The sequence below is a fragment of the Haliotis cracherodii genome, unplaced genomic scaffold (genome assembly GCF_022045235.1).
Source record: "Haliotis cracherodii isolate W230 unplaced genomic scaffold, xgHalCrac1.p SCAF_7, whole genome shotgun sequence".
Classification (NCBI taxonomy): domain Eukaryota; kingdom Metazoa; phylum Mollusca; class Gastropoda; order Lepetellida; family Haliotidae; genus Haliotis; species Haliotis cracherodii.
In genome coordinates, this window is record NW_027266330.1 from 11,248,516 (window position 1) to 11,261,181 (window position 12,666).

Here is a 12,666-nt window from a genome sequence, read left to right on the forward strand (position 1 = left end):
ATGATTCAAACTGCCATAATTTTCGTATCCTCCAGGGCCCATTTGCACAAAGCGATCTTAGCGCTAAGACTATCGTAAGCCTATGTTAAAGGATGGGAGTTACGATCATCTTAGTGCTAAGATCGCTTTGTGCAAGTGGGCCCTGGACTCTTTAAGTAAATTATTTGCAACCATTTACAATTTGTTCATGATTACATCATAGTTAAGTCTCGGCTCTGACAAAGATGCAGGATACGGTGACAGTGCAGTTATCTCCCCTTACTTCCTATTGCTCTTGACATGGAGCTCCCAGTCGAGGGGAAGCTTGATGATCTCGTTGTGGATGAGGCCACGCAGCAGCTGCAGACACTTCTCATCCAGCTCCGTCTGCTCGATCTTCTCCTTCTCGCTCAGGTTGTTTAACGTCGCCGAGATGCTGTAAGCAAAAAGGCTGTAGCAGAACTAACCTGACTCAGCAGTCTGAGGCTATGCCTGTTCATTCTATCAAGTGATGTTGTTATTGTCATTCCACATTGTTAAACTTCACTGTTGAAAGAAGGACTTTAACCAGATTAGGGATCCTAGCGATCATCTAATGTCACAGTCCCACGTTTCTAACATGTGCTGCAACACCTCTGATAACCATGGGCAGAGTTGCATCCCTTTGAAGTGGCAGGATCTGGTGACGTTTTGTTTGTTGGCTACTTACAACAGCTGTTTGACAAGTTTCTCTGCCATGCTGTACTTGGCCTCGGGGGTCCTTCCGTGGGGGTCGATGAAGCACCGCAAGTGCTCCTGGAACTCTGCCCCCAGGGGGAGTTCCTCGTCTCCCCCAATCTCAGAGTATTCTGGATGTGAGAGAAAGCAGTCAATAAGTGTTATGCAGAAGTAAATGTTGTAAATGTGTATGTTGTAAAAGACAGTGGCACCAAATGCAAAATATCGAGGGCGGCAGTGAGTGAAATAGAGTTACCACTTGTAAACATCACTATGGCAGGCTTGATTGTTAAAGGAGTTTCAGGATGGGACAGTTTCTAGAAGGCTGTAATTACGACAAGAGAGCAATTGAGGGTTTTTTACGACCTGGTGTGGGACTTCTGCCTTGTTGTAAACACTGATTTTCTGCCAGCTTCCAATACTATTCGCATTCAAGAACTGAGACAGGCCAATTTAAGACATTCAACAGTCACGAAATTCTGAAATTTCATGAGTGCACTTACATTAATTCTGGGGCCTATTATTTATTGCCGCTGCCAGGTATTTGACCTATTCTATTGCCTTGTTTGTTTGTAAAGCTAGTGTCTTTCAATATAATTTGTTGATTATTCATTGATCTTGTGTGGATATCAGCAATCTGTCATTCCATTCGTCCTACTGTCATCCCTTCGTTCTATAGCCACCTACCTTCTCTACTGGGAAAGCCGATCTGTGTCTGGACATCCTTGACATCCCCACCCTCCGTCCTTCTGTCATCCCTTCGTTCTATAGCCACCTACCTTCTCTACTGGGAAAGCCGATCTGTGTCAGGACATCCTTGACATCCCCACCCTCCGTCCTTCTGTCATCCCTTCGTTCTATAGCCACCTACCTTCTCTACTGGGAAAGCCGATCTGTGTCTGGACATCCTTGACATCCCCACCCTCCGTCCTTCTGTCATCCCTTCGTTCTATAGCCCCCTACCTTCTCTACTGGGAAAGCCGATCTGTGTCAGGACATCCTTGACATCCCCACCCTCCGTCCTTCTGTCATCCCTTCGTTCTATAGCCACCTACCTTCTCTACTGGGAAAGCCGATCTGTGTTTGGACATCATTGATACCACCGTAGGCCAGGTGCATGTTGACGGCGAACACGTTCAGCTTCAAGTTGATGTCTTCCTCACCATCAAAGTAGTCCTCATACCTCTGTGCATACAGAACAATGTGGTCACAGCAAAACAGGAAACACAAACTGTTCATAAACTGATGGAGTTTTTTCTCTGTTTGTTTTCGCCGCACTCAGCAATATTCCAGCTATATGATGGCAGTCTGTAAATAATTGAGTCTAGATCAGACAATTAAGTGATTGACATCACGAGCATCGATCCACACAATTGGGATGGATGACATGCTTCAACCAAGTCAGTGAGCCTGACCACCCGATCCCGTGAGTCACCTCTTACGACAAGCAAAGTCGCCTCTTTATGAGAATGGTTTTAAGCTTTTCCAGCAATATCATGGTGGGACACCAGAAATGGGCTTCACACATTGTGCCCATGTCGGGAATCTTCAGCTCTGGAGGCAATGTTTATACAGTAGGGTAGATATTGTATACTGGAGTAGCGATGCCTGCTGTGTACACACAAGGGCTGTGATGATGACCATGGGTGAAGTCAGTGCCATGATCAAAGGATGAAGCCCGTAATGTATAAACATTGCCTCCTACGTGTATATATACTTGCTTACTGCACTCTGTAAATCACTTGCTTGATAACGGTGTTAGAACCTACACCGAAACGTCGCTCTTAATTGTAATAAAGAAGTTGTTCATCCATAAATTCTTATCCTTACTACATCAATGAGTTTTTCTCCCTGAGACTGCTAGTACCAACATCTCACCTTCCTGGCGTCACTGCGGACATCCTGAGATCCCAAGCCACCTCCGTACTTCGCGTGGAACTCCTCCATTTTCTACGTTAAAATAAATATAGGTCTCACTTAACAATAACAAAACTGATTGGTTATCATGAGGCAGTGACTTGATTCACGCAAACAAATTTTTTACACATTAATCAAAAAATAAAAATAAAAACTTATTCAAAACCAAATGAGTGACTTTGTGCACAGTCTTTGGAAAATTTAAACAAAATATTGTAATATTCTATCTTAACACAAAAAACATTAGCCTCATTAGAATTAGAATTAATGGCAGAAATGTTTAGTAATCTGGCTGCAGAGAGTGTGGAATTTAAAACAATTGTGTTTAGGGAACGACTATACTTGAGTTTGATGTATTGCGTCTCTCACATTGACTGAGACTGCACCAGATGCTGTGATGATTGCAGTCACGGCGTTGATGAGAAGTTTCATCTGTCTTTGAATGCTGATGTGCGGCGCCACGGCTTCCAAGAATGCCTCCAAGGAGATGGTAAGCGTTGACAGCTTTTCTGGCTCCTTGGCTTCCTCGGGGAATGTGCAGGTGTCGGGCTGGAAGTAGCTCCGGCAGAACACCTGTAACAGATGGTGTCTTTAATACAGGCAGGTGTCGGGCTGGAAGTAGCTCCGGCAGAACACCTGTAACAGAGGGTGTCTTTAATACAGGCAGATGTCAGGCTGGAAGTAGCTCTGGCAGAACACCTGTAACATAGGGCGTCTTTAATACAGGCAGGTGTCGGGCTGGAAGTAGCTCCGGCAGAACATCTGTAACAGAGGGTGTCTTTAATACAGGCAGGTGTAGGAATGGAAGTAGCTCTGGCAGAACACCTGTAACAGAGGGCATTTTTAATATATGCAGGTGTCGGGCTGGAAGTAGCTCTGGCAGAACACCTAAATCCTTTCAACAGGGAAATGCATGCCTGGTCAATATTCAACAGGGAAATGCATGCCTGGTTAATATTCAACAGGGAAATGCATGCCTGGTCAATATTCAACAGGGAAATGCATGCCTGGTCAATATTCAACAGGGAAATGTGTTCCTGGCCAATATTCAACAGGGAAATGCATGCCTGGTCAATATTCAACAGGGAAATGCATGCCTGGTCAATATTCAACAGGGAAATGCATGTCTGGTCAATATTCAACAGGGAAATGCATGCCTGGTCAATATTCAACAGGGAAATGCATGCCTGGTCAATATTCAACAGGGAAATGCATGCCTGGTCAATATTCAACAGGGAAATGTGTTCCTGGTCAATGTGTTCCCCGGGTAGGGTCAGAGAGTAGGGGGTCACTTATTGCAGCAACATTCTTCTGTTTATGATTAAAAAGCAAGAGGTGATCATGTTCATCATCCCAAGCATCAATCCCATCCATGGGTGTTTTACATCATCTACAGAACTGAACCAGGTACTGAAGCTCACCTGCAGAAACGGCATGACAGCATCAAACAGATAGTGAAGAGTTCCTCTCATTTCCTCAGCATCACTGCGGCTGCGTTCTCTGCGAAAATACAAATATTCAGAATATAAACATTTTCTTTATAAGTTGACCATGTGTTACAAAATAATACAATGTTAATAAATCTAATATAATTCTTAAAAATTACTTGAACAGAAAAGTCAATTTATGAATTTATGAATTGCTGGTCTCATCAGTGAGATGCATATCTTATCTTCAAATTACGCTGATCATTGATTTAAGCGCCTTAGACAACTGGGCCATCCATGCCCCCTTCAATTTGTAACATCTCAAAACAATTACAGGACAACAAATAAACATTTCACTTAACAGCTGTCTTCACATCACTGTAAAACATTTTTCAAACTATGATATAAGCGATCACATACATTTTCAATATTTCACAGGTTTTGTAAACATTTTGATGACCCGAATACACATAGATGTTGGTTTATGCCTAATCAGCAATATTTCAGCTATCGCATTGCAGGTTGTAAATATGGGCCAGACAAACATGTGGTTGATATTATGAGCAACACCCCACACCACTGGGGTATAATGACACAAAATCAACCAAGTGACCGAGTCTGACCACCCAACCCAGTTATGTCAGTCCCCTCTTACAAGCAAACAAGTGCCGTGGACTTATTCTTGCCCAGGCCATCACTAGCAGCCATCTGCAATATCTACAGCTCACACAGTGGGTTGTCATGCAGTGCTTCCACCACAGCAAGTGAACTGTTTACAGGGGAGGCCAGTCATGAATAACAGCTTATTAGGTTAAAAAAATTGATTATTTATTGGAATTAATCATTTTTGGCAGTTACAGTATCAGGCTAGACAATTGGGTTGTTTTTTTTGTAAGAAAAGGCCCCTAAACTAAAGCAACAAAAAGCTACAAAACATTTTCTGTATGAATGCTGAAGTTATGCACTCTTTCAGTCTTGAACAGTAAAAAAAAAAAAAAATTAACACTTTTGATTTCTCAAATTTAAAAAAATAAACAATCAATGTCATGTGACCTTTATTGTGCAAACAAGCATTTTTTTGTCAGTTTCATACAGTTTGAATATATTTGTTAGAGCTACTTGGCCATTGAACGAGGCCTTAGCCCTCAAGGCTGAGGCCTCAAGCAATCAAAAGTGAGGCATTATATGTATTTCTGACCAGTGCAGAGAAACATGCAATAAATAGTGTGAGTGTTAAAACCTGGTTTTGGGAAGAATTGTACACAAGGGCGGCCAGCCAGGCCATGGCATCAGCACCAAGTATGATTGTACACAAGGGCAGCCAGCCAGGCCATGGCATCAGCTGCAAGTATGATTGTACACAAGGGCAGCCAGCCAGGCCATGGCATCAGCTGCAAGTATGATTGTACACAAGGGCAGCCAGCCAGGCCGTGGCATCAGCTGCAAGTATGATTGTACACAAGGACAGCCAGCCAGGTTGTGGCATCAGCTGCAAGTATGATTGTACACAAGGGCAGCCAGCCAGGTTGTGGCATCAGCTGCAAGTATGATTGTACACAAGGGCAGCCAGCCAGGCCGTGGCATCAGCTGCAAGTATGATTGTACACAAGGGCAGCCAGCCAGGCCATGGCATCAGCAACAAGTATGATTGTACACAAGGGCAGCCAGCTAGACCATGGCATCAGCACCAAGTATGATTGTACACAAGTACAGCCAGCTAGACCATGGCATCAGCACCAAGTATGATTGTACACAAGGACAGCCAGTCAGGCCATGACATCAGCAGCAAGTATGATTGTACACAAGGGCAGCCAGCTAGGACATGGCATCAGCTGCAAGTATGATTGTACACAAGGGCAGCCAGCTAGGCCATGGCATCAGCACCAAGTATGATTGTACACAAGGGCAGCCAGCCAGGTCATGGTATCAGCTGCAAGTATGATTGTACACAAGGGCAGCCAGACAGGCCATGGCATCAGCACCAAGTATGATTGTACACAAGGGCAGCCAGCCAGGTCATGGCATCAGCTGCAAGTATGATTGTACACAAGGGCAGCCAGCTAGACCATGGCATAAGCTGCAAGTGGGCCCAATCCAAAAACAATGTTCTCATTCTAAGCTTTAATCTCAATTTAGTTGTTTTTTACAACACACACAGGGAATAACTTGTTAAATCAACATTGGTTAGGCTGTTAACACACGTCACACAATACATGGTCACTGTTACCGTCTGCTTAAATCCTCAAAAATCCCATCACCTCGATTCCCATCACTGAATCAAAGAAAGTGCAGAATAAAAGAAGCAATCTGGCAGAACAGAAGGAAGACAGGGATGCAACTTGACTTTCACTGGCCTGAATAATTTGTTTGTTGCCTAATGCCACACTCAGCAATATTCCAGCTCCTGCAATTCGCTGTGCAGAGTTGTGTCCCTTGGGCATGCCAGGAACCTATGATTGTGGGTTTAAATCCTGGTTTGCCCTGATTATGTTTCTAGGTTTGTCAGCACCATACCCGTGCTCGTGGGCTACACCAAAGTGGTAAATGTCTTAGACCTGAATCTCTTCGGGCTTTCCTCCCACATTAAGCTAACACGGTGATATAACAGGAATACTGTTAAAAGTGGTTTTAAACGCAACTCACTCACTCACTCCAACAATATGACACCAGCCTGCAAATAACCTGGACCACACAAATCCAGTGATTGATATTGTGAACATAGATCCACACTGTCTGGGTACATGGACACTCTATCAATCGAGTCACTGAGCTGACCACCACATCCAAGGGGACCTATTCTGATATGGAATCCTCACGGGGTTCTGAATAGTAAGAACACAAGAACATTCCCATAATGCCTATAATTCTACTAGCCCCCTGGGCCCACTTGCACGAGTCGATCTTAGCACTACGACTATTGTAAGCCAATGGGAGTTACGATCATCTTAGTGCTAAGATTGCTTTGTGCAAACTGGCCCAGGATACCTCTAACATTACACTGTCTGACTGGCTAGAGAACTAGTTCCAAGTTGCATCCCTGGAAGAGCAAACAAACAACTAAATTAGAGTCTATACTACTCAACATCTGATTGGGATATTCATGTACTCCTGTGTTTGAAATAAATGGAAGATAACGGTCATAACCTAATGTCAACAAAAAAGGTTGGGGGGGAACCTAGATTCAAAATACATGTATATTAGAAAAAACTCAAGGACTCTATTGAATTTCTTAAAATGCTGAACTGGGTCCTGATCTACATGGTGAAGTTAGCACTACAATTGTTATAAGTCTATATTAAAGCTAAAGGGAGTTGCGGTCGTCTTAGGGCCAAGATCGCTTTGTGGAACGGTACTCTGATGGCATATACTACTCTAAAGAAATTAAAGAACACCCTTTCCTTATGGCTATAGTTAATCTGTCATGGCTGGCAATTCAATTCAAATTTGAATCATTTTGGAAATAGCTTGGACCCCTAAAATATGGGACCATATTTTCATGATATTTTTAAATGAATTTGAAGTTTGGACTTCATTTACCGTATTCGACGTAATAAGCGCCCAGGGAGCTCTCAAAAATTACAAATTGGGGGCTCTTATTAGAATATTATTTTGGTGAAAAAGAGTTAGAAGAGTTAAAAATAAATTTCGTGGTTTATGCTGACAGCCTGAAATGTTAATATACGACAGATATATTTTTCCAGAATGTATTTGCCCATAATTAAGGGTGCATTTAACACACAAGTGCGTATTATACGCGAAATAAATAAGTCTTGTGTACACTGTTCAATCGGAAGGGGTGCTAATTGGGTTTGTTCACTAGCCAATATATAAGCAAATATCGCCGTTGGCGCTTATTAGAGCAGGGTGCTTATTACGTTGAATATGGTAACTTTATTTTATCAAGAACAATATTTTCAAGAAACAGGATTACAGATAATAATGACACATATTCCACATCAGGTCACTTCCAGTATTTTGACAACATTGTTATTCTGGATGAGGGAGGAGTGGGTTATTATGGTGGGTGATCTTGGTGGGTTATCTTGATGGGTTATCTTGGAGGGGTTATCTTGGAGGGGTTAACTTGGGGATGGGGTTGACAGTTACAGACAATGTACTCAAGCTAAAACTATCTAGCTTTCACTCCAGTCCTTCAAACTCTAAATTACCCTCTGGCTGTTTGTATTCTAGCTGTGGTACTGTAATAAAATCACATGAAAAGTAGAACAAAACATACAAAATAAAATGTGATGTGTTCATTAATTTGTATACTTCAGAAGAGACATGTGCATAAATAATGTGAACAATGAGTAACAAAATAAAATATTGAGATGATGATGATGATGATGATGATGATGATGATGATGATGATGATGATGTTGATGATGTTGATGTTGATGTTGATGTTGATGTTGATGATGTTGATGTTGATGATGATGATGTTGATGTTGATGATGATGATGATGATGATGATGATGATGATGATGATGATGATGTTGATGATGTTGATGATGATGATGATATATGAAGCAACAAGAAGTACTCAGTATCAGTATGAATATGTGTACGATATATGCTTGTTTGTTTGTTTGTTGTTTAACGCCACACTCAACAATATTCTAGCTATATGATGGCGGTCTACAAATAATCGAGTCTGGGCCAGACAATTCATGAGCATCGATCCACGCAATTGGGATACGATGACATGCATCAAACAAGTCAGTGAGCCTGACCACCCAATCCCGTTAGTCGCCTCTTATGACAAACATAGTCACCTTTTACAGCAAGCATGCAATATATTCACATGTACAGTGAGAGCATGTCAACTCATGTCCTGTTTGGTGCCACACTCAGTAATATTCCAGCGGACTGTAAATAATCGAGTCTTGACCAGACAATCCAGTGATTGACATCATGAGCATTGTCCTACGCAATTGATATACGATGACATAAATCAACCATGTCAACAAGCCTGTCTCCCCGAATCTGTTGGTCGCCTTTTTGGACACCCATTATTAAGGTTGCTGAAGTCTAACCCGATCTTCACGAGGGATCAAATGTAAGTTCAGTGACCTGCAACTCAAGGCAAGTGGAGTTCGGAAGGACAGATATTTTTGCTTTTAGTTCCAAATATGGTAATGATTCTGCCTAACGGCTGACATCTCTGTATATTAATATGTAAGCAAACGGGTTAACATTCTGCCTTGCATTGTGAGAAGCTGGTGAGTGTGTGTGGGGGGGGTGCATACCTCTTGGCTGGCGGACGTTTGAGCAGCTGCTTGACCATGTCTGGGTTAGCGGTCGCGTAATCTGTCGCCTTTTTCAGCACTCCATTCAAACTTTCCAGGTAGGTCCACAGACTCCTGTAAGGTGAAAGAAGTGAGAGGGTGTAATGTTGCTCTTAGAGCACGACCTCTCAACAAGGAGGAAAACCCACAGTAACACTGGTACTAAAGTACTCACGGAAATGAAAAAAAACTGTTTTTTTCGACCTCAGATCTTAAATAAATGCAGTTAATATACATGTAAATATTCAAACAACTAAATTAGTACTAATTGGGCCGAGGCACAAATACAGCGTATCAAATGTTTTTATGCCTTTTTAGACGTAAAAGTGTGTAAAAATGTGAATAAAACAGACTATTGTGAAACAGGGCATAACTAGGTGTAAGTAGATCAAGGTGACCTATGACACCTTGACAACAGGTGAGAACAGGTGCATAATGCCTATAGTCTGTTTCTGCTATGTCAAATTGGACTTAGTTATATTTTTGAGTGTTGAAAGTGCCGACAAATTACCTCCTGTAAAGTACATTTTGTATTGTTCACTGAGATCAAACTAGCAAATCCAGACTAGTACATTTCGAGTTGTTTTGTTATTTCGTATTTACATCTACGTAACACTTTTAAATTGAGAAAAACAGGTTTTTTTCATTTCCATGAGTACTTTAACTATCTGCCTGTTTGTTGGTTAATGCCTCTCTCAGCATTAATCCACGTACATGATGGCGGCCCGTAAATAGTTGTGTCTGTGGAAGAAATCCCAAAGTGATGCAGGTCTCAGATGTTTAAGCACAAGAGCATTGGTATGCTGTCAAACCAAGCATCAAAACTGTGAACTAGACATTAGCAACCCAACTATCACCACACCAAATCCTGCCCTACCCTGCTGTGCCACACCCAAATCTGCCTTGCCACACCCTGCCACACCCAAATCTGCCTTGACACACCCTGCCCTGCCACACTCAGCCCTACCCTACCACACCCGATCTCTATCAACTGACCTGTCGTGGGGCAAGTCCCCCGCCCCGCTCTCTATCAACTGACCTGTCGTGGGGCAAGTCCCCCGCCCCGCTCTCTATCAACTGACCTGTTGTGGGGCAAGTCCCCCGCCCCGCTCTCTGTCAACTGACCTGTCGTGGGGCAAGTCCCCCGCCCCGCTCTCTATCAACTGACCTGTCGTGGGGCAATTCCCCAGCCCCGCTCTCTATCAACTGACCTGTCGTGGGGCAAGTCCCCCGCCCCGCTCTCTATCAACTGACCTGTCATGGGGCAAGTCCCCCGCCCCGCTCTCTATCAACTGACCTGTCGTGGGGCAAGTTCCCGGCCCCGCTCTCTATCAACTGACCTGTCGTGGGGCAAGTCCCCCGCCCCGCTCTCTATCAACTGACCTGTCGTGGGGCAAGTCCCCCGCCCCGCTCTCTATCATGCCGCTGGCTGTGTTCATGTACACCCACAAGAGGAAGCGGAGGAACGGCCTCTTGAGGTTGTTGTTGATCATGTCGTTGTTGAGCACCTTCAGTAGGTCCGGGATCTTGAAGATGGTCTGACAGATGGACTCAATGAAGCGGTTCTCGCCCTGGAGGACGAAGAAGTTGAAGAGTAAAGCCATCAGAATACGATGACACGCAAGTCACAAACCCTGACCACACAATCATGTTTATCACTTCTTTTAAAGGCATAATCGCTGGTGACCTTTACTGATCCCCCAAATCTATAATATGTCCTAGGCATAGCACAGTTTTCCTAGATTTCAAATTTCATAAAAATACAACAAATTGTCATAAATGACATGTTTCATATGTCTGCCTTCATTCAGGTGAGTTGATAAATTAGCATAAATTTAATAATGTTCGACCATGGATAAATCAGTGACATTTGAAATTCTGGGTGGGGCTGGGATACTATTGGGGAAAGAATTCAGGAAAAAGTACTTTGTCTTTAGGTGTTACCCTCCAGACAAAATGTTTGCTTGGCATGGCGGACGTCCTGAAAAAATATGTTGTGAAAAACAACAGAAAACTACATCTCACCTCCGCACAGGTAGCCAGTAGGTCCACCATGGCGATCAGATAGTTCAGTTCCTGTGAACCAGATGACACCAGGATCTTTTCTCTGGAACAAAATGACAAATAATTATAAATGAATTATGATTTTATACTTCTAATATTTCAACTCTCAAATCTTTCAGATCTCCTACACTTAAACATCACAACTTATAACAATTGCAGAGCTAAGACGATCAGAACTCCCATACTAAAACATACAACCAACAACCATCGCAGCACTAAGATTGCTTTGGGGAAAGGAGCTAACATGAACACAATCCAATATTTTTGAGGATGCCTACATGTTTTCTTGTTAAGAATGACAAAAAGGTTAGGTGAGGTGAAATGGGGTTTAACGTCGCGTCCAAGATTATTGCACTTATATAGTGATGTGCATGTACGTGTGTGTGTTTGTGTGGCTGCTTGTACTAGTCCGGACTGATGCCGATTTCTAGTGCTAGCTCACTGAGATACCATGCCACAGTTTTAACATGAATACCCCACTCAGACACAGTATACTGACTCCGAGCCGACCAGTCCTTGTTTTAGCCCCTTAATGCCGAGCGCCAGACAGGGTAACAACAAGTACCATCTTTTAATGTCTTTTGGTATGACGCGGTTAGGGATCGAACCCCGGACCTTCTGCTCTCTGGACAGACGCTCTATCACTAGACCACGGAGGCGGTCTATTGACAAATAGAGAGGAAGTAAAAGAACTTATAGACAAAGGGTTGTGTTACTGATGTGGACCACACCCGTGAAGATCCGGGTAGAATAGGTCTTCAGCAACCCATGTTTGCCGTAAAAGGCAACTATGCTTTGCCTAAGAGGCGACTTACAGGATCAGGTGGTCAACATATTATACTAAACTTAGCAACACTCTCGTTATTCAAATAAGTAAATGGTCAAGGTAGACAACTCTTACCTCTCAGCCTCCGACTGGTCGATGACGGTGGCAATGTCGGATCTGTGCTGCATGAAGTAAGTCATCACGTAACTCTGGTTCCGTTTGAGAGGAAGGTCAAGCTCCTCGACCTTGACAATGGCATTGAGGAGGTCGAGGAACTGTGGCACACTAGATCGGTGCCTGGCGACAAGACTCATGACTTTCTGCACCTGATGACTGAAGATTTTCATACAGGTGTTCGAGTTACCTGTAAACACCTGGGGAGAAAAGACATGAAGCGAGTGAGTGAGTGAGTGAGTGAGTAGAGCTGCTTCAACAGTATCTCAATGATATGATGGCATGCCGTCATGACGTAGGAGGAAAACCTGAAGTGATGCAGCTTGCATGGTCT

At 43.2% G+C, this 12,666-nt stretch overlaps 1 protein-coding gene across 1 annotated transcript in view; it reads right to left on the reverse strand.

Annotated features, from left to right (window-relative positions):
- Window positions 1-12,666, reverse strand: part of LOC139449114 (inositol 1,4,5-trisphosphate-gated calcium channel ITPR2-like) — a 164,825-nt gene that overhangs the window by 39,870 nt on the left and 112,289 nt on the right. Inside the window, exons 39-49 of the mRNA XM_071230598.1 lie at window positions 12,294-12,532; window positions 11,354-11,435; window positions 10,712-10,899; window positions 9,290-9,403; window positions 8,210-8,239; window positions 4,035-4,113; window positions 2,983-3,186; window positions 2,575-2,646; window positions 1,752-1,881; window positions 689-827; window positions 263-415 (exon numbers count right to left, since the gene is read on the reverse strand). Of these exons, the coding sequence (XP_071086699.1) occupies window positions 263-415; window positions 689-827; window positions 1,752-1,881; window positions 2,575-2,646; window positions 2,983-3,186; window positions 4,035-4,113; window positions 8,210-8,239; window positions 9,290-9,403; window positions 10,712-10,899; window positions 11,354-11,435; window positions 12,294-12,532 (1,430 nt within the window). The remainder of the gene's footprint in view (window positions 1-262; window positions 416-688; window positions 828-1,751; window positions 1,882-2,574; window positions 2,647-2,982; window positions 3,187-4,034; window positions 4,114-8,209; window positions 8,240-9,289; window positions 9,404-10,711; window positions 10,900-11,353; window positions 11,436-12,293; window positions 12,533-12,666) is intronic.